Source organism: Xiphophorus hellerii, chromosome 14, assembly GCF_003331165.1.
Source record: "Xiphophorus hellerii strain 12219 chromosome 14, Xiphophorus_hellerii-4.1, whole genome shotgun sequence".
Taxonomy (NCBI): domain Eukaryota; kingdom Metazoa; phylum Chordata; class Actinopteri; order Cyprinodontiformes; family Poeciliidae; genus Xiphophorus; species Xiphophorus hellerii.
The window spans coordinates 15,171,448-15,198,606 of NC_045685.1; the positions used below are offsets into that span (position 1 = coordinate 15,171,448).

The 27,159-nt window shown below is 37.4% G+C and overlaps 1 protein-coding gene and 2 long non-coding RNA genes across 6 annotated transcripts in view; 1 reads left to right on the top strand and 2 right to left on the bottom strand.

Moving 5' to 3' along the window:
* Positions 1-27,159, bottom strand: part of LOC116732982 (phospholipid-transporting ATPase ABCA1) — a 188,758-nt gene that overhangs the window by 151,008 nt on the left and 10,591 nt on the right. For all 4 annotated transcript variants that reach the window (XM_032583600.1, XM_032583601.1, XM_032583602.1 and 1 more), the window contains exons 3-9: positions 19,535-19,628; positions 18,975-19,116; positions 18,747-18,886; positions 15,249-15,367; positions 14,289-14,486; positions 7,015-7,101; positions 6,714-6,909 (exon numbers count right to left, since the gene is read on the bottom strand). In XM_032583600.1, coding sequence (XP_032439491.1) covers positions 6,714-6,909; positions 7,015-7,101; positions 14,289-14,486; positions 15,249-15,367; positions 18,747-18,886; positions 18,975-19,116; positions 19,535-19,628 — 976 coding nt within the window. The remainder of the gene's footprint in view (positions 1-6,713; positions 6,910-7,014; positions 7,102-14,288; positions 14,487-15,248; positions 15,368-18,746; positions 18,887-18,974; positions 19,117-19,534; positions 19,629-27,159) is intronic.
* LOC116732985 (uncharacterized) lies at positions 840-24,811 on the top strand. The gene is made up of 4 exons (XR_004341924.1): positions 840-952; positions 7,507-7,515; positions 22,553-22,560; positions 24,800-24,811. It is a non-coding gene; the product is annotated as an uncharacterized LOC116732985 (long non-coding RNA).
* Positions 23,507-25,636, bottom strand: LOC116732984 (uncharacterized). Its single transcript, XR_004341923.1, has 2 exons — positions 24,205-25,636; positions 23,507-23,886 (listed from the first exon to the last, which is right to left on the bottom strand). It is a non-coding gene; the product is annotated as an uncharacterized LOC116732984 (long non-coding RNA).

Consider the following 27,159-nt stretch of genomic DNA (forward strand, 5'->3'; position numbering starts at 1 on the left):
TCAGTATCCGAAATATGAAACAATCACAGCCGAATTGAAATTATCCAGCATTTTCATGAACTCAATTTCCCATTTATCATTTCAGAATATGGCAAAAAAACAAGTCTTGGTCTATAATGTTGACGCTCGAAGAATCTCACCACTTAACTTCAAAATTCACTTAGGTTTTCATTTTTAATGAGCAATTAAAATAGAGATTTCTCCAACCATGTTTATTTTGACTTGAATGTCAAGCATTTTAATAACGGAATCCAAGTTGACAGAACACATGCATTGCTTCTTCTCTTTATTTACTTATTGTCTCAGCCCACAAAGCTGCAGGGCTTGTTTTTCTTTTGTGTAAAATCTGCACTTATTTTGTTTAATAGACTGCTGTGTAGCTAAACTTGGCCAGCTGTTCTGTTTATGATGGGACAGAAACAGATGCGCTTTATGTTTCACAAAACAAATGTGAAATTTGGGCATTTAAGAGAAGTTAAAATTTAGCTTTAAGGCAGTGATTTCATAGGCTGGAGTAAAAAATGTGTTTACAACTCCCACCATTAAACAAAATATCTAATGAAGTACGTGTGATTAAAATGTTAGTCATTTATTTATCTAACCCTATTTTTTCCACATCAGGGTAAATGTGTATATTTATTACAAAAGTATATTGATGAGAAGAAAAATGATGAAAACAAATGATCAACTTTTTTCCTCACCATTTGTATTAGGCAATGAATAGAATGAATCATTTGAATCTTTCTAAATCTGAAAATATATTGAAAAGATATTTTGTAATCTCTGTCCTTACACATCACCATTGCACATCATTAGTGGTTTTTTTTATTATTATTTCACATAATTTCTTTTAAATGCATAAATTATTTTTGTGAATTTTATTTTGTATGCCTGCTATTTTGAACATCATTTTAAAGACGCAGCTCGAACAAAAATGTCTCTTATTTTTGCAGTTTTCTGGCTGATCGCCGATCTTTTAAAACGCCTAACCTGACAATACCGATTTTGATATATCAAAAACATCACAGCAAAGGGGAAATCGGGCCTTTGTTGGGTCTGCTCCTCAATTTTGTAACAAACTGCTTCTCCACATCATCTCCTTCCCGACATTAGATATTTAAAAACCCCATTTAAATACTCACTGTTATTCTTGGATTTGACATTGGAAAGTGCTTTAATAAATTTGCGAGCAATTGACAAATGGACTAAATAAAAAAAGCATGTACAGTTTTGTTCCTGACTTCATAAATGTATTCTGATAATCAAAGTGAGAGGCAGCGTTTCTCAACAATAAAGTGAGAATAAAGGTGACAGTGACAAATGCTTTGCAGCTTAATATGAATCACCTTTGTGTCTTGGGAAAGATAAATCATTTTTGTATATTTTCTGTGCTGAAGGGAGCATCAGATTACAGAGGTGACATATTCTCCAATTCTCTGTGGGTTTTTTTTTTGACAACAGAAGCTTAGTTTATTACTGAACAGACACTGAAACAAGACAAAACAACAAGCTGGTCTATACACTAGCCTTAGCCACAGAAAAATAATTGCTTGGAGCCTTAAGCCAGCCCCTCAACTTACCTGGCAAATTTAATCAATTTGAGTTGTACCCTAGAGAGGGGTTCAATTCAGAACCTCTGTGAAACAGTGCTGTCAAACTCATTCACACACACACACACGCACATTTATATTTCTAACTATATTTGTCTTTCTAACCATATGTATTGGCTTCCATTTGCTTTTTGTATTTGGACCTTTGAACAAGAAGTTTAACAACCTCTGATGTGCACAGACAGGACTGTGATGCAATAAATTAAGTTAGAATTTTGTTGGAGTAGGTCATTTTTAAAGTAAATTGTTCAACAAAAATGTCAAAGATAACAAAAGATACTATTAAAATGAAACTAAATGTACAGCATAGTATTTTAAAAGGAAGTAAAACAAAAATGTTGGCGTGATGATTAGCTAAGCCGTGATGTAACAGACATTTTACATAAACAACAGCTGCCCGTTGGACTCCTCAGTGAGCTCCAGCTGTTACACAAAAACATTTTATGGTGTAATAGTTTACGAAGTTGTGATTTGTCATGCATTTAATTTAAAAGACGGAGAAATATATGTGTCCGTGTCATTCTTGTTTACAGGTTCCAAGCCTCTGCGTGTATTTATGGTCAACCAAGTCTTTCTGCAAGCAGTCTGCCAGCATAATGCACTGAGATATTGAGAAAATAACTACGAAACACACGAAAGACTGCACAAACAGCACATATATTTTCTTGTTTGATAGCCGACCTCAAAACATCATCGTATAAGCATTGAAATTATGTTTATACAATGCTTTTAAAAAGCGTTTGCTCACTTCAGTAATCCATCTTGTTTTTCCTATTTGGTTACACTTGAAAGATTGAAATCCAGCCAATTCAAATATCAGACAATGATAACCGGGGAAAATAGAAAATGCTGTTTTCAGATTATTTCATTTGCTTAGAGACAGAATATATGCAGACTTAGACGAATGCAAAAAAAAACCAAAACAAATTAAAACATTTTTTTAAGGTATGGTTGAGCTTTACCTCAACCTTTGAGATCACATACATGGAACCTGTTTGATAACATGAAGGCGGCCAAATGATTGCAAGTTTCTAGAGAGTGCTAAAGCTCATTTATAAGGTTTTAGCACTCAAATGAACCACAGAGAGACTCTGTTCACAAATAGAGAAAACATGAAACATGAAAAAGTAATAATAAAAAAAAACACCTTGATGATCCCTAAGACCTTTGGAAAAATATTGAGTGAACTGACAAGTGAAAAATAACATTTCCAGAAGGATTGCATCTTGTTAAATCAGTTGTAAAGCTAGCACAGAATCATATAAATATTCAAGCATGCTAGCCCAAGGCTGCTTTCCTCCCAAAAGTCATGGATGACCTTCCATAATTAATCAAATCCATTAATTCTCCTCCAAAAAAATATAAATATATACAAACAAAATGAAAGTTTTGGAATAACCTACTGACGCCTGGACACCAAATGGGATGTGGTTATTTTATGAAAATCCTCAAATGTGGATGAAAAACAAACATTGCTCATCCAGAATGTGAAACAAATTTAGTTTTTCAGATTTTGAAGTGAGCCACCATTGAATAAGTAGTTGAAAAAACAACCAGTACAATATTTCTATGAAATATAGTTCAATTTCCCTTACATAAGCAATGCAAAGGTTATTGTCCAAAGTTAACCAATAAAGAGATTTTGCTGGTTCATTAGCAAAAACCCAAGATCTGGCCTCTGTTTCCCTGGTCCTCTGAGAGTACTTTTAGACTTACACAAGAGGCATAATTGGCCATTATGCAGACATACTGCATATCCCAGGACCATTTACATAGACCAACACAATGAAATGCTACAGCAGATCTGAAAAAGCCATTAGCATGCTAACTGAGATGTTACTGCTTATTATGTAAGTAGGGTACGCTGTCTTCGCTAATTTACACTGGCATGAGCATGCAGTTTCACTCCGCAGAGTAACTTTATTCCCAAGGAATAGCAGCTTCTTATTAAAATCTAATTTTGTGCAGTTTTCTCCAAAGAGCAAGCATTTAATGAAACAGGACTGTGGGGTCTCTAATGAGCACAGGGCTACAAGATGTTTCACTGCACATCTAAGGCTCAGAGCGTTTATGGTACAAGCTCATTCAGTTATTCTTTAAGCTCCCCACAAACACATCACACCGTAACCTGGAGTTGTGCTTTTATGAATACATTGTTTTTGTTTAGTTTTGTTGGGGGTTTTTTTCTTAAAAACAATTTTAAAAATTATCAGTAGGACAAGGGCAAGCGCTGATTTTAACCAAAACAAAATAAATAAACACAACTGCATACTGAAAATCTCTCATCCTTCTGAGAATTCTGACATGTTTTTCAAAAGCAGTTCACAAATTTTAATCTTTTGACAAACTAGGTTCTAAAAAATTTTCATAACAGCAAATAAAAGGTAAAACTAAAGAAGTCTGTTGGTGAAACTACAAAGACTGGCCAAATTTTACATTTGTTTCTCTGGAATTAAGAAAAATAAATAAATAAAAGAAAATAAATAAATAAAAATAGCAATAAATTTAGAGATAAATAAATAAAAATCAGGACTTTTAGCAACCCAGTCTCAAAATGAGCAGCCCATTGTATTTGTTACCTTCAACAGAAGCAGATATGTTAAATGAACTTTAATTATTTTTAAATTATTTTTGCAGAACCTGGATGTACCTTATTTGCACTTTACTTCCTTTTGTCATTAACAAATTGCTCCATAGACATGAGAAACAAAAATCCTTGCATGCATACCCAGTGCGCCCATTTCACCTTGATAGAGTCCTCAACCTTTACACTAATAATTCAGACATCAAACACAAGCTTTACTGCAATGGGAGCTCCAGGTTAGATCAAAGGCTGATGCACAACTGTTTATATAATCTACATTTCAGCTTTTACTAATTAAATCAATCAAGCATGAGTACACTTATGTGATTTTGCAGGAAGTGTTCCAGTTTCTTCTAACTTGTGTAAATGAACCAGTTTTCTGTGTTACTACTTGGAATAACTCTCTAATCAGCAGCTTCACACTTCAACTAGGCACCCAGCAGTGTGGGGGAAGTCTTAACTTTACAATATTGATGGATTCCTGCACTGCGGTGAATAATCAATATGGGAGACAAATATCTAAAAGATGTACACCTAATATATAGAAAATCTGTGGGAAGGCTTAGGTGAGTGGCAATTCTGCCCTTACCACTATAAGACTGTGAATAACTAATTTTAACTAACTTTTATGTTTGCTCTAGGATTGATTCATAACCGGGACACAATCTGTCTCACTCCTAAGCAGTATGATGGCTTGACATTCTCATGACGATTATATTGCGTATAATTGGTTGGAAGGATGTCCTTCAGGCATCTGGATTACATTTCATGTTATTTGTATGACTACTGTTGGGTTTTCACTTAACTAAGGCAGCATCAGCAGAATATGCTGTAAAAACAGATTTGAATCAGTTTACATTCTGAAGATAATCATCTTTTTGGCATTCATGCTAGCATCCATCACGACGCCCATCATTCTGGCTGGTCAAAATGATTCTTCCATTTGATTTAAATTTCTCAGGGGAAAAGCCCCAGTATAGCGTCAGTCCAAACAACCCCTCTGACATCAGTGATCCGACTGTTCGCCAAGCTGAACCAATAGCTTTTCTTGCCTCACTTTATTAAAACCTAATTTTATGAAATTGTGTGTTGAAAATGTATGTTTTTTATTACAAAAGTTTTTTAATTGTACAGTTTGTGGCCAAGCAAAACACCCTTCTGGCCAATTTCTGTATAACAGCACTATTCCTGGACATCTGAGGGCAATGTGGTACATTATGTTAATGAAAGTAAATAAACATGTCATGGAAAAGTGGTGGCATTGTAAATATCATGAAATATTCAAGACTGTCAATGTTTAAAGTGCCATAAATCTGCTTTGGAACCGTCATCCTTCTAACCAGCCACTAGTTTCACTCACAAATGAAAACTCACCTTTTTCAGGCAGCAATGATTGAAAGGTCACACCAAACCACCAGACCCTCTTTAAACAAAAATCAAAACTGTCCAGGGAACCACTTGTAGGCGAACTCAGCCATCTTCACAGAAATCCCGATAACAGTTGGACCCAGCACTATAATTACCAATTAGTTAAAGAACATGGCTGCCATGGTAGCATTGTAGTTTCTAAATACCACAAAATTCTAATTCAGACTCAAATCTTCATCAAGACTATTTGTGGATCATCTGTCCTCTGTGGGAAGTTTTGAAAGCCAGGTGTCCAATTTTAGCATGCTATATACGTATGTGCACCATGTGGTTCTGGTCCATCCAAACATTCACTCCCACTTGGGTGAATCTGATGTGGAATTTTCTTTGCATTAACGAAACATCATTATGTCGGTTCAGAGACCAAACAGCTTTTAAATGGAATGAAAAGAGCTGATTTGATTGGTTAAGGCAAATGCCGGCTGCAGACTCAACCTGCAAGGATGCATCGCTAATCAAGCCCGGTTTCCGAGCTCCAGCACAAGGGCCAACTGTGTCACAGGTGCCTGCTTCTGGATGTGCGTAAGTGGCCGCATCCTGTGCAACCTGCACAGCTGGCAGCACTGCACGACCATGCTCTGCTAATTTATCTTCTCTTCCCCACCAGCAAACAGGAAATGCATGAGGTTTCCTCCAATCTGTCTGAACTGTGTAATTGGTGAAATATAATTACTTTGAGTGTTTGTCTCTTCAACAGCTCCCCTAACATGATAAATTGTCCATTTCTGGTGTACGGCATAATTAAATTCGGATTTTTTTCAACAATTTTCAACCAAAATTGCCTCAGATTCTCATACAAAAAAGATAAAACGGAGGCTTTATGAACACTCAGGGATATTCTGCCACCCATGATAATCCTGTGTAATTCCCAGCAATTTCCTACTTTCAGAATGCAGCACAATGAAAAGCAATGTGGGGCAGTAAAATTACCACAAATCAATCCCTGTGACATCCCGCATTAAGCATCACAGGTTTCTGTTTTTTCCCCCTACTTTTGCTGGATGCTATCAAATTTAGTGCAGACCTACAGCTGGAAAACAGGATCTGTGCGACCGCATGTCGCAAAGAAATTACATCCCTACGGCACCTACCGGAACTGTTGCCCATGCTGGAAGTTGACATATTGTTAGCCATCTGTGTAGGTGAAGGAAAACCGAAGGTCATCTTGGTGAAGTTGTAGTTAGGCTGCTTCCCACAGAGCAGCATGTTGACGCTTCCAAACATGTCCTCCCGGAAATCCAGGGACTCTGTTGCCTTAAAGTTCATGGAGTTCCGCAGCCTGACCGCCTGGTTGAGGAAAAAAGAGAAGGAGAAAAACTATTTCTACATAACATTCCTATCATCTAGAGGATATTTAGATTCTTATTTAGAGTGAGGATAATTAACACTAACATTCTCGATCAATGGCAGTGCATCTGCACTGGTTTTTCTCATTAGTGCCTCTGTGTCCACTGGATTCAGGTCCGCAGCTGAAGGAATCTTGAGGAATAATTGAAACAGAGAAATTAGCCACAATGCAAATATTGACAGTAAAATTATCAGCAACATTACAGAAGTCATGTCACTTGGCCAAACTGTACAGTGCCAGGAAAAAGTACATTTTACTTGCAGATGTTCACACTTTGTCAATGTAACCACAAAAAGCTTTTATTGTATTTTTGGGGGGATTTTATATGGACCAACACAAAGAGGGATTTTATTGTGGAGAAAAAAAGTACCCTACATTTGCATTCAGTCCACACCAACCTTTTATTTTCAAAAGTTATCTAATTAGCATACAGTGTGGACCTGTGTGTAATTTAATCTCTGTAAATGTGCTTGTTCTGTGAAGACCTGAGAGGTTTATTAGAGAACCTTAGAGAACAAACATCATGAAGACTAAAGAACAGTGCTGTGGAAAAGCTTAAAGTAGGGTTAGGTTAGAAGTAATGGATATTTGACTGCAAGCCTACCAACACATAGATGTTCACCCCAACTCACAGGACATGTAAGGCAAGTATTTTTCAGAAAAGCAGCTAAGAGTCTTGTAGTAGTTATAGAGGAGTCACAGAGTTCCATAGTACATGAAGGAAAATTTGCAACAAGAAGGCTATTAGCTGGATGGAGCTGAATACAGCGCAATTCTGGAATTAATGCTGTGTGAGGCTGCTAACTTGAAACTGTACAGTGGTAGAGTTTCGCCTTCCAGCAGGACAATAAACCAGAGCTAAAATGGAATGGTTTGGCTAGTCGTTGGAACGTCACAGTCATGTCCAGAGATTTCACCAGTAGACATGCAAGCAAGCAGAAACAAACCCCAAATGACTTGCTGATGTATTTATTGTGAAATGAGGTCGAACAGAAGATTAAAAGGGGTGCTGAACAGAAATGCACAAGACAAATTTGTATTTAAAAAAAAGAAAATGGAAAAAAAACTATCCTCTCTTTATAAATTGTACTACCTTCTGTAGTACAATTACATTGAAGTGGTGGTAATGTGAATAAGAAAAAGGGGGAAAAAACCCCACCTTTCATCCGTTCCCTCATCCTTTCCCATCCCCTTGTTCTTTTCTTTTACCATGGGAGTTCAAAACATTACAGTTCTTTGTCATGTTAAGGGGACGGAGAAGGGCCAGCTCGATCTGAACTTTTGAATTAAAATTTCCAGGGTCACACTCATTTTCTGCCAAACAGACTCACTAATATGCTTCCCTGATTAAAAAATATTTTCACTGGCACAAAAACCTTGAAAAATCTAGTTGTGCAACAGTATGTCTAGTATTTTAATTGTGTTTAGAAAACATAAAATTAAGCTGCTGTATATTTTTCCCAATTATTATAATGTGCAGTTTGATGTTTATTAATGTGCCATGCTTAACATTGTCAGTTTTCTTTACTAGTATATAACAACAAAAACTAGCATCATATTTCTTCTTTTTTAGAAACACGGCATTGTTACAACCACCAAGATAACAGGTAGTTTAGTGTATTCCCCTAAATTATGTAAAAGTACCATTATTATATTTCATTCACAACCTTAAAAGGTAGCATAATATACTGACCAGATTTTTAACAACATTTGGAAACATTTCAAATTGGATTGTATAAAAGTTATATAAAAGTAGCTTCTTTTATTTCAGAGAATAATTATTTTATTCAGTCACTTTTCTTTGTTACTCTAAATTAAATGTCAAAGTGCACGGAGGGTAATAAGATTGCATCTAAATGTCTTGGTGGGTTACTACCTACAGATGCACCGATTTGAAAATGTGGGCAGATATTGTCATCAGATATTAATATCGCTGTTATGGCTGATAACAGATATTATAAATATATATTTGATGTGTTTCCCTATCCTTTGGACACGCTAAAAACGGCTGTCTCTCTGCTTCAGTTAAACACCCCCTAATCCTGAACTGCATCACGATCACTGTCTCCAAACAAATACCACAAGACCAACCTCCATCCCTACTCCTCCAGAAACACAAACAGAAATAAGATGGAAAAAAATATTGGCTATTAATATCAGCATAGATTCAAAATGACTAACAATATGTCAATTATTGTTGAAAATGGGAAAGAGCACATGCTCAGGTGGAGAAAAAGAGGTATGGTCCATTTGGGCAAGAATGGCAAATGAAAGTATTTGTTGCTACCACCACCAGTGAGGAGGATAAGAAGACAAATCTTCAGTGCTCAATGTTAAAGATCTGTAGCAAAGTTTTCATCACAAAATCAATCCTCAACAATAATAACATGCTTTTAAGGTTATGTGGCATCTTTACTACAATATGACAGTCAACATGAAGGCTAATTCATGTTCACTCATAAATTGATGTAATTATAACCTTTGTCTCAGCGGTGTTCAAACACGATTGTATTAGATTGGCATTAGAACTACTTAGCGTTCCTGTGACATTCTGAAAGCCTACAATATGAATGCGATCAGGGGAAATAAATGGCACGCCCTTTTAACCACCATCAGATTCATGCATCAAGTGTCAGCGGTAGCCTTTATTAAGAGTGTTTGCTTCGTCTTTGGTGGTTTAACTCCCAAAGCATACGGATGCATAAAGAACAATGGTCAAGAAAGTTGAGCATAGACGTCATGTCTGGGTAATATACAAAGGAGATTTATGAGAAACCATTTTTAGGAGAAAAAAATAAATAAACCACTTTGTACACACTGTTCAAATAAAAGCTTGACTTATTTTTAAATAGAGGGGGTATTTACTTTCATTGTTAATGAGAGAAGAAAATTAAAATGGAATTCACTGGAGTCTCCTAATTTTGAAGAAGACAGCGCTAAATCACCTGGTAATGATCAGTGGACGAGGAGTCCAATTAAGAGGTACATTAAGTCAGTACCATCACAAATCAGAATTGCTTTCTGGTTGTAAACTTCACTGTTCACAAGCTTTTGTTTTAGTGCAAGAATTAGGATGATATACGGTGCCTCAGAAAAATATCCCCTGAGATTTTACCAGATTTCGTCACAATACAACTGCAAACTTCACTGTGTTTGATCAACGTTTTGTATGATAGGCCAACCCAGAGTACCGCATAATTGTTAAGTGGATGGTAAATGATAAGACGGTTTTCGAATTTTGTATTAATATAAATCTGTCAAGTGTCTGTCCCCAACTCTGGTCCTCAGGGCCCGCTGTACTGCATGTTTTAGATGCTTTCCCTCTCCAGCAATCCTGATTCAAATGATTGCATTACCTCGTTAGCATGCGGTCAGTTGCTGCAGAAGCCTGTTAATTACCCATTCATTTAAGCCAGGTGTGCAGCAGCTGGGACACACCTAAAGCATGCCGGACAGTGGGCCCTAAGGACCAAGATTATGAAACTCTGATTTAGGCTATGGCTCTACCACGTTTGTACTTACAGACACTAACATTTTTTCCCATTGCAGTACTGAAAGATGGGCGTCTGCCTCACAATCTGTCCACTTTGTGTTCATGTATCACAAAAAATCTCAATAAAATGCACTAATGTTTGTTTTTGCAACTTAATGTGAAATGTGAAAAAATTCAAGGGATTTGAACACTATTGCAACTCATCACAATCTCATGTAATATCTTAAATATTGTGTATACAACAGGATGTTCTGATAGTTCAGAACAACGTATTTATACTTCCTCCACACACAAAGGTGTAAAATCTACATCAAGATCAGTTTATAGACTCTGACTCCTTCCTTTGTCTATTTCTTTGTGCTGTTGTTATCACAATCACTCAGCAATGTCAAGCTTTAAGTGTGAAGGCACTGATGTTCTTTTCCATCTATCTGCTTGAGGCGCTGAAGAGCTTTTCCACCATATCTTGTCTGGGCCTCTCTTTTTTCTATGTCTGAAAACGCCTGTGGGCTTAAATTGTTCAAAAAGCTCTCTCCTACGAACTTCCTGCCTTATCACTTATTTATTGGATTTTCTGTCCCATATATTTTCTCTCAAAGATAAAGTCAAAGAAAAGTGCAGGCTTTCATTATCCCCAAAGGAACAGGAGGCAGATTTTAAAAATAAATTAGGAAAACATTTGCTTAAATGAGTAATTATTATGTAACTGCATATATTGAATAGGTTCACAGGTGAAAAAAACATATATACATCAACACCTATAACACTACTACTACAGTGTTATGGTACAGATGGGTTTTTGCTTGCAATGCTTAGCTTAGAGTATTCAGTGACAATTCTTAATATTTTCTATTCAGAGATTTTTTTACATTAATCAGACAGAATATGATTCAGAGAAGTTTCATTATCAACGCTGCACTCGACAAAATGCCCTTAAAATCACAACAAAGTTCAATGTATTTTACGAGAGTTTTATGTAAATGAGCAACACAATGTGGCACATAACTGAAATGGAATAAAAATGACTCAATTTAATATTTTCTTTTTACAAAAGACTCCCTATTCCAACAGTTTTTAAAGGGACCTTTTGCTGCAGTTACAGCTGCAAATCTTTTCCAATCCGTAGTGATGGAAAATTCAATGACTAATACATTGATAAATATGAAAATTGGTTCAAAATGAATTACTGATGTCCAAAATGTGTGTCATCTAACATAGTTAGTCTGTTTATGGTACATTACACCTGGCGTTGAACAGAATGTGATGAGAATGTCCTCATGTGTTGAGCAGTGAGTTTGACCTTTTTCCATCCAGGAAGCGGTTCATGATGCCTTGGGGCAGAACGAACAAGTAAAAAAACTCTTTTGTGCCGTTTTCTATCAAACTCCTAAACCAGAGGAGGAATAAATGAACTCACCAGTGCAGATCACATTTTAGCTTTCTGTTATGCAATATGTGGAAATGTTTATGATGTTGTGTTATGATTGCTGTTCTTATGGGAGGCATCTGACACATTATGTAAAAAAAAATTCCTTTTATATGGACAATAAAGTTTGTATCTTATCTATTTCAAAAAGAAATTGTAAAATACAAAAACTCTGAATGTGTTTGCTCAGCAGTGGTATGAACCTTGTCCACTGTTTTTTCACGGCCAGAACAAAAACCTTGGACTCCTCTTTAGTCCAAGGTTAAATCGTCAGTAAGATCTTCCTCTCCAACATACACTTTGGTCCTGCTGCTTAAAAATTAGGATTATCAGCCCAGAATGTCACCCTACCAGTGATGTCCCAGTTCTCCACGTGACACTGAAAAGACGCGTCAACCATGACAGCCCTACAGTGTACAGAGGCTCTCAAGCGTCTCAAGCCAAATCTTACTCCTCTGTGCCAACTGGCTAACTGGGGAGCTTTTTAACCACCTTGGCACCTCTGCAATAGTGATAAAATCGCATTTTGATAAGTCTTCTCCTTCTCCACAGAACACACGATGACCTGATTGAGGAGATACTTCAATTCCCTTCGACAATATTCTTAGTTCAGGACCACAGTTCCCCCTTCAAACCACTCAACATCTTTTCCCTTCCTGAGTCACTTAACGGTTTTCCAAAGCTTCCTGTAGGCCAACCAACTGTCTTGGTAGTGAATATGACTCAGTCTGATTCCATGTCCCCAACCTCCCTCAGTACTCATTTTTATTAGGGAGTAAAGGATAACAGAGGGTCAAAGTCAGATGCATTTTAATTTGTAAGGTATTTTAAGAGTCATGTGCCATTTTCTGTCCACTTTAAAGTTATGTACTATATTGTGGTCTCTGATAAAAACATAAATTACAAACTTTTAGCTTGTAACCTTGCAGCATCTAATTATGTTAGAGTATGAATAATTTTGCAAAACACTGTAAATGAGCTTGCAAACAGAGACCAGAAGAACAAACTAAATTAGCAAATTAGGAAAAGACCTTTTAGTCAGTTCTTTTGTCTCTGACCGCAATATGTGAAAGTACAGCGAATGTAACAACACAGATGTCTTTAATTTGAGGTTTTTGTCTGTTGATGGGCCTAAATATGATTAGTTTATCCAATTCAAGCACCAACAAGTGCTTTTAAAGCAGGCGCTATAAAAAAAGATGTTTAATGGGCCACACGCAGTTCAGTCACAATTTCTGTGATGCTTTCTGACAGCAAAATTGGGAAGAGGTGAAAGAAAGCCAATTTTACTGTTTATCTGACCAAAACACGAGGAGAGAATCAACCAAATGCAAATAAGACGTCAGCGCTCTGGTAAAAATGATGACAGTCTTTTAACCAATGTATCAAATGATAGTCAAAATCTACATACATTTAACTTTTTTAGAGCACTTTCTGTCATACAAAAATTTGCTCCAATTTTTTTAAGCGAGGAGCCATGAACATAAACTAATTCAGTTTTAGTCTTTCCTGGTGCAAAATAAGCCAGAAACATAAACAATGATCTTTATGATCATTGTTCATAAAGAAACAATGATCGAACATAACTTCTATAGGTCAACTCCACATGTAAAATATGGATAGCTATGATTTAAGTTTTACAACTTAAAGAATTTTAAACTTAAAACTAACTAGAGGTTGGCTGTTTGTCAATATGCAGGTATAACCAGTGATCGGAATGATGGAGTATAACCCCTTGAAAACGGTCAATGTAGATATGCATTTTATTTTTAAATATGATTGTGTAAAAACATTTTAAATAATTAGACAACCTAGTGTTGCACTACAGCAACAGTATTTCGGTAAATCCTTTCTCATCAATGATGATTCCTCCAACTTTCATCTTATATGATTTATGGAGTTTGGGCTGACTGGATGCTACAGGTTTTAAATGCTGTTCTTATATATTGCTAAATTATAATTCTTAGAGCGAATCCACAATCTGTGCATCTCCAGTAAATATTGTGTTAACTTTTAATTCCAATTCCATTAAAAAATCCAAAATAGTTTTTTTGAGTCTTATAAAAAGGAGGCTTAAAATATATTAGAGCTATTAAAATTGCCACTCCTTAAATCATCTTGGAAAGCTGTGAAAAGTTCAGTTCTCGTTAAATTCTTATTTTTAATACAGCCTTGATTAATCCAAACAGACAGTGTTGCAGAGGTCGAAGTAGGATTTTTTTTTTCATTAAGATGACCAGTTTTATTACATCCAATCAGTGTGAAGCCCTTGACGAATATTATTATCATTCAAGATTCCTTTTAATTTTACCAAGGTATTCAAAACTTGCTAAGCAAAGTTTGTTAGGCAAGTTTTGAAATATGTTGGTTCAGTGGAGGTTGGTGAGGAAGAGACTTACCTCTGAAAGCACTTTCCTCACGTCCACGTTTTGTAGAAGGACTTGCTGGGTTTTAATCAGCTGCTGTTCACCGAGGGAGCAGCTGACATTTTGAAAAGCCTCCCTCTGAGCTTGGCTGCTAAATTGGACATAGTCATCCAGATCTGTCCCCTTACACAAGATGCTCCTCACATTGTCAGGCCTTGGGATGCCCGTCGTCTGAGAAAAAAACAAAAAAAAACAACAACACTGGCAAACCGTTGACACACGAGGGAATGGTGCATCTATTCATAACCTTTTGGGTAACAGGAGGCGTTTATTCTCCCATTTAGTGGTAACTCTGTAGCAAAAATACGTACTGAAATGTATCAAAGCAAGTCTTTGTAGCTTTCTGGGTAATTTTAAAAAGAAATACATTTTCCTATTATTATGAATGGATAAAAACAATATGCAGGAAAAATATTTTTTTTATTACAACCCTGACAAGAAGTTTCTATGCTCTTAACTTGCACATGGACTGGCTGCTCAAAATTCCCTCTCACCCATTTTATACAATATTGCTAGTTTTCACATGTCCAGACTCTCTGGCCATCAAATAGCCTGCAATGTTTTAGTCATTGTTCTATGAATTTAACATTTCTTCTCAATAAAAGTTTTTTTTTTTTTAATTCTTATTATTATTTCCAGTTTATCTGATAACATTTAAAGCACATTTAAAAATTAGGCAAGAGACATTTGGATAAACTTGTTTCCCTTTAGCAAATTGAAGCTGCACTTTGTTAAATTAGCTTCGGAGAGCACTTTGAGTGTCAAAACAGAGGCTTGTCTTGTAGGACAGACTGTGAAATGTTATTTTTTGGCACATTTTGCTGTTTGAAAAAGTATAATCATTTTTAATTTGCTTTGGTCACACTCACCATGAAAGCAATGGGTACCCCAGGGAATATAATTTTACTGTTTTCTTGGCAGAGGACTACTTACTGAAAGAAGCTGAATCTTCGCATCCATGAGGCTTTGAACTACATCTGGTGGAACTGACAAACCCTCTGTCAGATGGGTGCTGAAGGTTTCATTGTCTTGTAGAATACTTCTTAGGATCACTAATTAAAAAGAAATATAGAGAAACAGTGTTTTATGGATACACTTTGTATAGCCATAGTTATACATGCAGTACAGGAATGCAACTGAACTCGAGAAAAAAAAGCATATATGATGTTTTGTCTTAAACAAAAACTATTTTTCAACTCTTGGTCACAAGCATACTTACAACTCTCTGCTTATCCTTCTGAGCTTTGATTGCGTCCTCTTAACGAAAACACAAATGAACTAATCTGTAGGCTCATGACATGTGTCACAATGAATACCCAATATCCCAACTCTACATACCGATGATGTTATCTTAAATGCAATGGTAAATAAAGACTACAAAATTTGATATTATTTTGAAACATGCAGTGTGCAGCTTTTAAAGCTGAAGGTGAAACACCAAAAGCAAAATCACTTTTTTATATTTTAAAATGGTGAATTATTTGCCTTTCAATGAAGGGGCTGGTTCCTGAAAGAGGGAACACATGAAGAAAAACAGCTTCTAAATTGAGTATATTCATTGCATCGTCTTCTGGTCACCAAGTGTTTTTAAAAACCCCTTGGACACTATTCACATGCAGGTTGTTTCTGAAAAGTGCTAAACTACTTTCTGTTCTATGTTTACATAAGCTCTACTGAGGATTTAAATGCAAACATGTTTTGGCAAAGATGAGTTTAAGCTTTCGGCAATGCATATTCCAAGTTATTATGATGTCACACAAATGATGTTTATGTGGAAAATCACTTTATGCACGCTTTGAAGCATAGCAAAGATCTGTGATGCTGTGGGCCTGTTTTCGTCTACAGGAAGCTTCAACAGTATATTGACAAATTAAATTGATATCTGTTGGCCAGTAAGAAACTCAAAAGGAGGTCGTCACGGGATCTTTCAACAGGATACTGGTCCAGAATAAATGGCCAAAGAAACACAAATTCTATTCTATTTTCTTTTCTTAAGAAAAAAAAAAAAGCTTTCTTCATTACAGTTAAATCCCTTGCAAGAGGGATGAACACCTCAGCTGAATGAGAATGAACGAGAAGACAATTTTATGCTACGCATTTACCAAAGTGTTCTCTGTTGATTAGGTGCCAAAAAGTCGAGGCAGTTTCCAAAAATCGCCTTATTGTTACACTTCATCGCTGAAAGAAACAATGATGCCGCACAGCAGGGGTTCCCATTCCTGCATGCCTACACCCCGTGCTATTTTCTTTTTTGTACGTATTTTCTGCTTCCTGGGGGTCCAACTTGTGCTGCAGCTGATGATGAAGGAACCACATAAAGTAATTCAATTACAGCTTTTGTAATTGTAATATGGGTACCACAGTCAATTATCTGGATTGGGTGGGAAAGGTCCAGTTCTGACAGATGTATTGTGGGAATGACTAGAATTAATTACATAACTGGAAACGCAGCTTTCACCTTCTGAATTCTACTGATGACAATTATTATGCTCTTCATGACTGCAGGAGGTTTAGATGGCCAGGAAACGGAACATGCTTTGCACAAATGACCACCTGGGTCTTCTTAATCAGTCCATGGTCAAAACAAAACAAAAAAGAGCAGACGACACAATCACCTTTGCCATTTTAGCCTTTTTGATAGCACTTCATTCCCTTTCCTTCTTAATGATCTTTTGTGCTCTCGCCTCAGACAGCAAGTGCCATTAATTATGTCCAGGCTTAGATCTTTGATGGATTTAATCTTGTATATTACAAACCGCCGACCCCAAAATGCAAATGGCCAACAGGCCGCTTGTTGAGCAGCACAGCCCTCCCTTCCTCCCTACCTCTATTGGCTTTTTGCAAATTAGGTGCAGTATGAAAATCTGAATATCATTAGACTAAATGAGCCTAATGCAAAACAGCAGCTTATCAAGACAAACGATCTGTCAGTCTGCATAGCAAATTGCATCATAAATAATCACACACCATTGTTTTTAAGGGATAAAGAGGACTAACAAATCCTCCAACTTGTCATCCAGGTGAAGGGGATACTTTCCTTGATTGAGTGTAGTTCAATAAAAGCCATGACAGGGCTATTTTGGCTTTCTTTAATATTTTTTGTTTTCCATGGTGCCACTGTTGTGTGATTATGAGTACACCAAATTTGACATCACCCACAGGACCTGCTCTCCTCCAAATATCAGAGATAGGCTAGCTATAAGATGAATAATATTTTTAAAATTAGAAAGTTACCATTTATTTATAGTAAATTAGTAGAATTAAACAACACCCCAAACCACTGAAACTGTGCATTCCTATCATGTTTAGCAGTTGTGGGGATTAGTCTAAAAATGGCCATTCATCAAATCAAAACATATACTGAGGTATCACACAAGTGTATTTACATGAATGAAAACAACAAACGTAACATTATAACGTAACATTATACTGCCATGTGGTGTTCTACTTTTTGTACATACATTTAGCCCTTCTATCTTTGAGGGAAGTAAATTGTGGTTTAAGTCAGGGACGGTTTTGAAAAGATTCTTCTTCAATCCCAATGCCCAATGCACTGAGGCGATACATTTAATAGCAACATGCAAATTCACATATGAACTATAAAATGAAGACTATTTTATTATATAGGGCCTCTTCTACGCTTAAAAACATTTTAAAGATCTACACTACACATGTAACTTCTATCTCACCCCGTCAGTCGTAACTGTGTTGATCCATGCTGGGTCAGATACCGATGTCTCAAAACTGAGGCAGGGGAAGCAGAATAAAGCATTAGCCTCGCTACATGCAGTTAGCCGAGGCTTGTTGTGATGTTCGGCTGATCAGGTCCGAGCTCTTTCACCTCTAGCTTCTCCTGTTTTAAGCGACTTAATTGGATGATTACTATTATTATTATTATTATTATTATTATTATTATTATTACTATTATTATTATTATTATTATTATTATTTTCTCTTGCTTCTTTTCGCATTTCTGGCCATCGTCTCAATTTCCGCGGTTCGACAGCCAATCAGACGAACGTTATGACTGACGGATGTGACGTCAGCCCCGACTTCGCACCCATGACTGGAGGGTGGTGATATGCAAATCAAGCTGCATTCAGCTCTGGGCGTAGGAGAGGTGCGCCTGTCTCTCTTGTATTGAAGAGGAGCTACTACGCGTGTACAACTTTTAACGAGAGGGGCAAATGTTTTTGCGCACTGGGGCGGAAATACGTAAACAATTGGAGAACATGGATGAACGAAACAATTTTACTCATCATAAACTATAAAATATTTATCTGACACAACTACAATTATACATACGTATATTTAAAAATATTTTATTTTATTATTGGTAATTATTTTATATTTTATTCGAGCTAATGTGGAGAGTTGTCAGTGGTGGGGCAACGCCCTTGCGCCCTCTGTTGGCCAGTCGCCAATGCTTACCAGTCAGATTCCCTTTTCCAGGTTCCGCTTTAGACAGTACTGAAGTCCACTGGTCAACATCATCTGCCAGCAACTGCGTCTTACTGAGAACAGACCTGTCTGCCAGCACAGACTGCAGCTCAATCAACATCCCTGCAATTCTAGCAAATTGAAAAGACATAGGAGATCTCAAATTGTTGAATTAAAAAGCCACACTAATACTGTAATGAATGTAATCCCAAAGCATACATGGAGTTGTTGAAGTTATTCACTTGGCCTGGTGTCTCTCCTGGCGTTGGGTGGTCCAAACATGGATTGTCGATGTTACATATTATTCCTTGAAGCCAGGGCAGTACACCAGCAGATGGCATGGCTTTGTTTGGGTAGTGGCCTGAACAGGAAAAAAATAAAAAGAGATGAACACATGTCCTTTGACCATGTCTTACTGAAGGGTAACGATTAGCGATTAAATGAGATCTCCTGATTTTAAAATGTTTCATCAACTCTGGTCATACTATCCAGATGTTGACAGCATGTGACTTCACTTGGTGAATTGCATGTGTGAGCTTCGATTATATTTCTATCACCCATTCATATAAAGATGATTTTTTTTAACTTCTCATCCAATTTGTTTTGGACTAGTACTGTAGTTTGAGCTGTGAAAGTAAGTGTTTATATTTATGTATTTATGACATGTTTCCCTCAGCAAAAAGTAGCTTCAATTACAATCTCACTCATTAGAGAACAAATGTTCAAAGAAACAAAAATGCCTGACTATTTTATATGCAGGATAAACCTATTGTACTTACATTGACCTTTGTGAATTGGCTTAGTGGTAGACCTCACCCCCACCAGTATGAAGAAGAGAAACAGAGGCCAGAGCAGCTCCACAACCAGCCGCACCTGCAACACAGACATTTATTTCATTAAAATGCTTTGCATAAAAAAATGCTTCTTTAAAAGTCATGCCAGCTGAAGTAATTTCCATTGTGTTCTCATCAGTCAATACTGAATCTCCACAAAGCAAACGATAAAAAATCTCAGTGTGCATTGACTCTTTTAGAAAGGTCAAAAGAAAATTAAGCCACACTGTAAATGAAAACCTTAAAGTTTATTTTGGAAAATCTGGTCATTTACCTGTTGAAGTAAAGCTAAAGAAAAAACATGGCAACTTGTTAATGTAAGTACGTAGCAAACAAAGAAACAGATCTGTCATGGAAAATCTATTTTTGGTAAATTTGTGCACAGACATTTTTCTTCTTAAATTGATATATTCTTTCTGTTAGACAGAAATGCTCAAGACAGTCACGGTATTTCATTTATTTGTTTTCATCGTTTTTATGCACACTCAAGATACAGCAATAGCAAAAACAGAAAATAATATCACCTTTTGACCTTTTCACAACATTATATTGTGTAACAGATATTACTGCTATACATATTTACAACAAAATGTTGAAGTTTCAGCTCAGTACATGACTCTACATCAGCATTCCCCGGTTTACTCCAACTATTACTCCAAGCACAAGATTGAGAGAGCCATTTCTGCCAGTAACTCCCTAAACTGAAGCTATCACACACTCCTTATCATCTCCTTGCCACACTCAATCCTCTCCTGGAAAAAAGAAAAAAAAAAAAAGAGTGTCAACCACTTCTTTGCGTTAATACAACCACTTCTCGCCACCTTCCAGGCAGAGTCCCGAGTGGCGTGTCAGGCTTTTTATTTCAACACCAGGGAAAGGTGTAAGAAGACAAACCAACAAAGCACAAAGGTTGACCTCAAGGCTTGGCTTTGTCATATTTTTCCCTCAGGACCAAATGCACTTATTGTACTAATTGATTAGCCGTTTCAAGTGGAACAAGGAGACATGACAAATATCCAGTGACAAAGAAAATGCTACATATTTGGATTTAATGAATATATATATATGTATAAAATTCAGACTTTTTTATATAAACAGATTATATAAGCCACAATAGCATGCAAATTTGATCAACTTAAGACTGAAACAACATAATGAAGCAGTCCATGATGCACAGGCCCATCTTTATCTGGTATTTTGCATCCCTTACCACATCACAACACACCACTCCCACTGTCCTGTATAATCATTCTCTTAGACCTAACCTCAGCTGACCTATTCTGCCAACACACGCATCATCTCAGGTGAAACGACCTGGTTAGAGCACTCAGATGATTGCATCTGATGACATTAATGGAAATAATAACAACTGTTTTAGTCCTGATAGGTGAACCAAATATAGGCTGACCTGGAAAAAATCTGAATTCTGAGCATTAGCTAAATTATAGACAAGACAATAATTGTATAGGTTTGTTTATAGAGTTACGAAGACAACTTCTTAAAACTTTGCTTCAAGTTTCTGATTTCATCTAGTCTAAGTGTCACTGCAACTCTGCCAAGAGCAGGCATTATCCTAATGTATTCTGAACATAGGAAGAATGGACAGTGAATGCAGATCCCTGAGACTTTCTCAGTGTCAGGCTCCCCAGGCGTTTTGCCATTGGACACCAGAGTCTTTGTGAATAGATAATCTCTTCCTAAGAAATTATGCTGAATACTGGACCATAAAAATCAGTTTCATGCCTGTTATAAAATCCTAAAATGCTTGGTGAGGCATTCATATAATTGGTCATTAACCTCCACAAGCCCTCCACAAGCACCATTGTCCTTGCTAACTCCCACTGGTTTTCCCTAATAATAATATTTCATGTTGACGTTGGCTAAATATCCCCCAGTCTGAAGCATAAAGCCGCCACTGTCTGCTTATGTATCATTGGGGGAAAGCATCCCACACCCCACCTTTACCCTCCCAAAAATTTTTTTAATACCCACATGTTTCTCTGCAAGGCTGATAGATTTACACAGGCTGCAAAAAACATAAAACTACAACTCTGGCTTCAGCATTTCTTTAAAGGTATGTTTTCATAACTTACTTACCTTCTTCACTTTTTACATTTTATTGAACTCAACAACAGAAACACTGCTGTGCTCGAGCCTCCTGACAAAACAAGCTTGTGGCTGTGAGTCCTGTCATCACTGCACGGAATAAATCAAACACTCCGCAGCTCTCGGTAACAGTAATACCAGCCCAGAAATCAAATAAGTCTCACTAGACTCCTCGATTACCTATTTGGGTACTTTAAAGGTTACTTGGATAAGTGTTAACAAAATGAGATGTGTCGGCTGAAATCAAAGGCTGCTGTAGCGTGTATTGTTGACTTATCAAATGTTATGTGGTGGCAGTGCAGATGTAAGAATTGGCAAAGGAGTACTTTTTTTTAACCATCTGTCCCACTGTTTTATTTAAAACCCCTTAACTGTCACCCTTAAAACACTTACATGTAAGTCAATGGGTCCATGAGGACACAGGGTGTCCACATGACAGATAAGAAGCTAAAAAAATTATGCTTAAAAGTAAATGTATATTTTAAGTGCATACTTCTGGAGATGCACAACGGCAGATGGCAGACTACCATCTTTCAGTAAGTAGAACTTGTGTTCAAATCCCAGCCTGCGGTCCTTCTACATGCAGCTTACATGCTCTAACTGTGTATGTGTAGGTTCTCTCCAGGTACTCCAGCTTCACCCTACAGTCAAAAACACGACTGTTAGGTTAATTGATCTCTCTAAATTGACCTTACAAGCGAGTGTGTGTGCATGCATGGTTGTTTGTTCTGTAAATGTCTGTTGCCCTGCCATGGTCTGTAGATGTGTCCAGATTGTACCTCACCTAAAACTCGCTAAGAGAATACCCCAGTGTTTGCTCATTGCAGGGGCATCAATTTTTACTTAAAAAACATCAAGTCTTTCTTGTTATCATTATTCTAAAAATGTCTCTGAGTAATTTTGAAAACAGGCAGGGTTTATCAGTGGTGTTGGGCTTTCCACCCTCCTCCTAATTTTCATACTTATGCAACACTCCACAGCTTGGTGAATTTCTGAAAGAACTTCAATGTTGAGGATCGGTTTGCATAAACGAAGAAGAGATTCTGTATCCTCTTTGACTAACAAATTTATTTGCTATAAGTCAGATATATATATAATCTAGTGTTTTGTATCGTACAAATAGTTTATTGTTTCGAATGTTTGATATTAATTACTTTGATTTCCATCTACACCTAAGAAGAAGTAAGCTTATCACACAGCAAAATATGCTGGCTGTCTGTAATATGCCTCTGTGAGATGCATAAGTGAAGACTCTGTTAGACATACTTAAATGATTAAAGATTTTAAGAAATCCAAATTTACAGATTAAGCAAGCCCAAAATTAGAAATTAAGTGAACCAAAATTTTAAGAACAGTCAGGAGAAGAAAGCCAATAAAATTCCCCCCTGAAACTAGAGTTTCTGCCTTTTATAAGGGTGCAAGGAGCACACCGATAGCTTCCCATATTTGGCATCATTGCTTCTGTATGCTTCTATCATTATTTTACTGTGTGGTAAAACAATGATAGAATGCACTTTTACTGTGTGGTAAAACAATGATAGTGGAAGGAAACACAATTTTAGTGTTAAAAATACACCTTACACTTTAATGCGTCATGAAATAACATGATGCACAATGAAAAATTAACACAGTGAAAAGAAATACATTTCAGTTAAAAGTGCATTATGTGGTGTTATGGAACAACAGAATGTTGTAACCAACTAGTGTAACTTACGAATAGATAAGTTGAGAAACTTAGATTTCAATGTTGAAGTTACAGTTAGTCTATCTTTCTAAGTTCAAAAAGGAGGATAATAAGCACAAACAACCATATTATCAAGAATGAACAGATTATTTAATACAACTTGAAACAGAATATTACGGTACAGTTTTTTTTTTGTTCCAACATAAAGTGTCCACCTTTTTTATCAGGCAGTGTATTTTCTTTTGGTTCAGATTCCTTATAGTTCAGTTCGTCCTTTGGAAGTTTTGTTTTCTTAGTTCAGTAATTTAAGTCAGTCAGTCAAGTCTTTGTTAAATGGCCATGTGTTTCTTTGGATCCAAAATCTTATCTTATCCGGTGCAAAGTAGGCAGCGGATCCAGCAGTCCCAGGTCTTGAGTTGAACCCTGGAGCTCAGCAATCCAATCCAGGCCTGCGATGCTATGCAGCTGGACAGTCTTCAAAGTTGAATGGGGTTCTAAAAAAACCCACCTGCATATATATAGAACTTAATTAACTATTAAGTTTCAAAAGTATGCAGGAAGCAATAAATTCCATTTATCACAAAAATAATATTCAACTAATGGCAAGCTTGCAAAACAAACGTATCACACTGTATCCGACCTCTTAGTTTGTACATAACAAAAAATGCAATACAGTGAAAATCATCATTTTAATCTCACACATTCCTCCGATTGGTTTTATTTACGTTTCTCTGTTCTTCCTTGTCGGAATATATGAGCAGTAATGCCTATGACGCCAGTTAGCATTAGCTTAATTTCGGTTGCAAAAACACGTTACAACACTCACCAGAGAAAATCACAGTAAAAATGTGTTTTACTGCCAGGGATCAGGTCACGGATCTTCTTTTCTCTTAACCGTTACCGGAATTAATCAAGAATTTATCTTATAGCATGCAGTAATTCGCACAACGTGCTACAGCCAGCTACGGTTTTCTTCTTCTTCTAATAGTTTTCTGCTGTCTAAACCAGAGTGTAACTCACAAGCCACCTGCTGGCGGTTTCTGGTATGACAAGAAAACTCAAAATGAAAATATAACTAAATTGCTGGGAACATTAAATAACAAAACAAAATCCTACAGAAATAAAATACCACTAACAGTACCACACATATACATGTGGGTTACATCCTCCCCCCCATTAATTGGATGCGTCCCTGCATGTCAACATCTCCTAAGCATCAAATACAGGGGCATAAAAGTCACGTTCAAGGGCTATTTGCAGTGCGTTGTCTAAGCCACCAAGTAAAGACTGCATAACTACCACAAGTGGGTTTCCTAAGGATGGGTAGGTGAGTCTCTTGGGATGGGTTCTTTCTCTAGTTGATCTCCTTACTTCAACATTCCCTTCATGGTTGTCCGTTCCAATAGGGATAACAGTTTCAGATGTTTCAGAGTTGCCAATATCTATTATGACATGGTCTGGTGGTTGGATGGACATTCGAGGTGTGGGTGACTGGGTTAACTCACCCTTGAGCTGCTGCCCTTCTGATATGGTCTCTGTTGGCTCTTGTGGCTCAAATGGTGAAGCTTCAGGATTAAGTGATGGCACTGAAACATGTTCGTTTGTCACGTCCTGTTCTGTATTGTCAGTTTCTGTTCTCTCACTGGCAAGTTCATTTGTGTCCAACACTTGGTCTTCAGATCCAATTTGCATGTCTCTGTCCTGTTCATCATCGTTTCGGGTTCCAACATCAGTCACCATCTTTGTTGGAGGATAGTAATAATACTCCACATCTTCATCCTCGCTGTCCAGCAGCGAATCCTCTGGAACTTCATGTCCAGCACCTCTTTTTGTCGCACTTGACTGCAGTCTTTTAGACTTCCTTGTTTGGGTTTGTGTTATGGGCTCAGGTTGCTCTTTTGCAACTGACAGAAAACCACAGGGTAGTAACAAGTCTCTATGCAAGACTCTTTCTGGACCCACATCATCAAAGGGAGCTACTACATAAACAGGGAGGTTTTCTATCTGTTTAATCACTTTGTAAACAGTGTCAGTCCACCTGTTGGAAATCTTGTGTTTACCACGGAGACCTACATTTTTCACTAACACACGATCTCCCACTTCGAGCTTAGACTCCCTCACCTTGTTGTCAAATCTCTGTTTGTTGTAAGAGGCAGTCTTTTCGCTATGTTCAATAGCAATTTTGTAACTCTCTGTCAAACTGTCTCTGAGGCCTTTTACATACTGACTATGTGTTTCGCCCCTCCCAGTAGGCTTGTCGAGTCCAAATGCAATGTCAATGGGTAAGTTTGGTTGTCTTCCAAACATGAGCTGATAAGGTGAGTATCCAGTCGTGTCATTTTTTGTGCAATTATAGGCATGCACCAATGGCTGCACAAAATCTCTCCACCTTAACTTATCCTCTTCTTGTAAGGTGCCCAACATGGCAAGGAGTGTCCTGTTAAATCTTTCCACAGGATTGCCACGTGGATGATAAGGAGTCGTTCTTGTTTTTTTTATTCCAAGCAGATTGCATAGCTCTCTGATCAGTGTGGACTCAAAATCCCGGCCCTGATCACTATGCAAACGCTCCGGCAGGCCGTAGTGAATAAAAAAATTATTCCACAAGGCTTTGGCCACGGTTTTTGCTTTTTGGTCAACTGTGGGTACTGCCACTGCGTACTTGGTGAAGTGGTCAGTGATTACGAGTATATTTTTTGACCCTTTTTCATCGGATTCCAAGGACAGGTAGTCCATGCAGACTAGCTCCAGCGGTCTGCTGGTACAAATGTTCACCAAAGGAGCACTGTGTTCAGCTCTGGCTTTTTGTCTGATGCACCTCTCACATGTGTGTATTTTGTTGTTTATGTCAGTGAGCATGCGTGGCCAATAAAAGCGCGCACGAACCAGATCTGTGGTGCGATCTACACCCATATGTCCCATACAGTCATGTAGGCTGTCCAAAGCCTCATTTCGAAAAGTCCTCGGCAGAACTAGTTGGAAAGATGGTACACCATTTAGAAGTCTTTTCCGGTAAAGCACTTCATCTCTCATAACTAGTTGGTCCCATAGCCGTAACATGAGCTGGACTTCTCTGATACTGTGGTTACCTGGGAGCCAGAATCTAGAAGACACACGCTGTGAACCCCATCAATAGTCAAGCTAGCAGTACGTTTTGACCCAACCAGAGCACTCAAAAGAGCCTCCTCCGATAATGCTGAACAGGAGTTGGTAATGTCATCTATTTGTTCCAGTCTTTTGTTTTTTTGGTTATCTTGTGCTAGCTTTGGACTTTGCTCCGAATTGGGACTAAACTCTGGTAAGGTCTCAGTGCGTCCCCCTACTGAAACCCTGTCCAGTTTAAAGCTGGGGCATATTTAGCTTGCCACTCTTGCTGTTTCGTCTTTAATTCTTTGTTCTTTTTATCAACAAGGTCTTTGTTTGGAGCATTGATGCACTCTCGGGCAATGTGGTTATTTTCACCACATTTAAAACAAAACCACGCTTTTGGAGCTGATCTGTGTACAGGTTGATGTGCTTGCAGTTCTGTAAAATGTGGTGGTTGAGGTTCTGAAGCACTGGCATGTTTCTGTTCGTGTTTCTTTCGTCTTTGGGCTCTTTTTTCAGTTAGCTGTAGTTTAAGTTCAGCCACTTGTTTCCTTAAATTCTCAGTCTCTGTTATATATTTCTGCATTAAATCTGTGTCTTGATTAGTTGTGGGGGTGGGATCTGGAATGCCATGAAACTGGGCAAGAGGTTTTGCTTTAAACCCTCCAAGGTGACGTTGCATTCTGTCTACTTT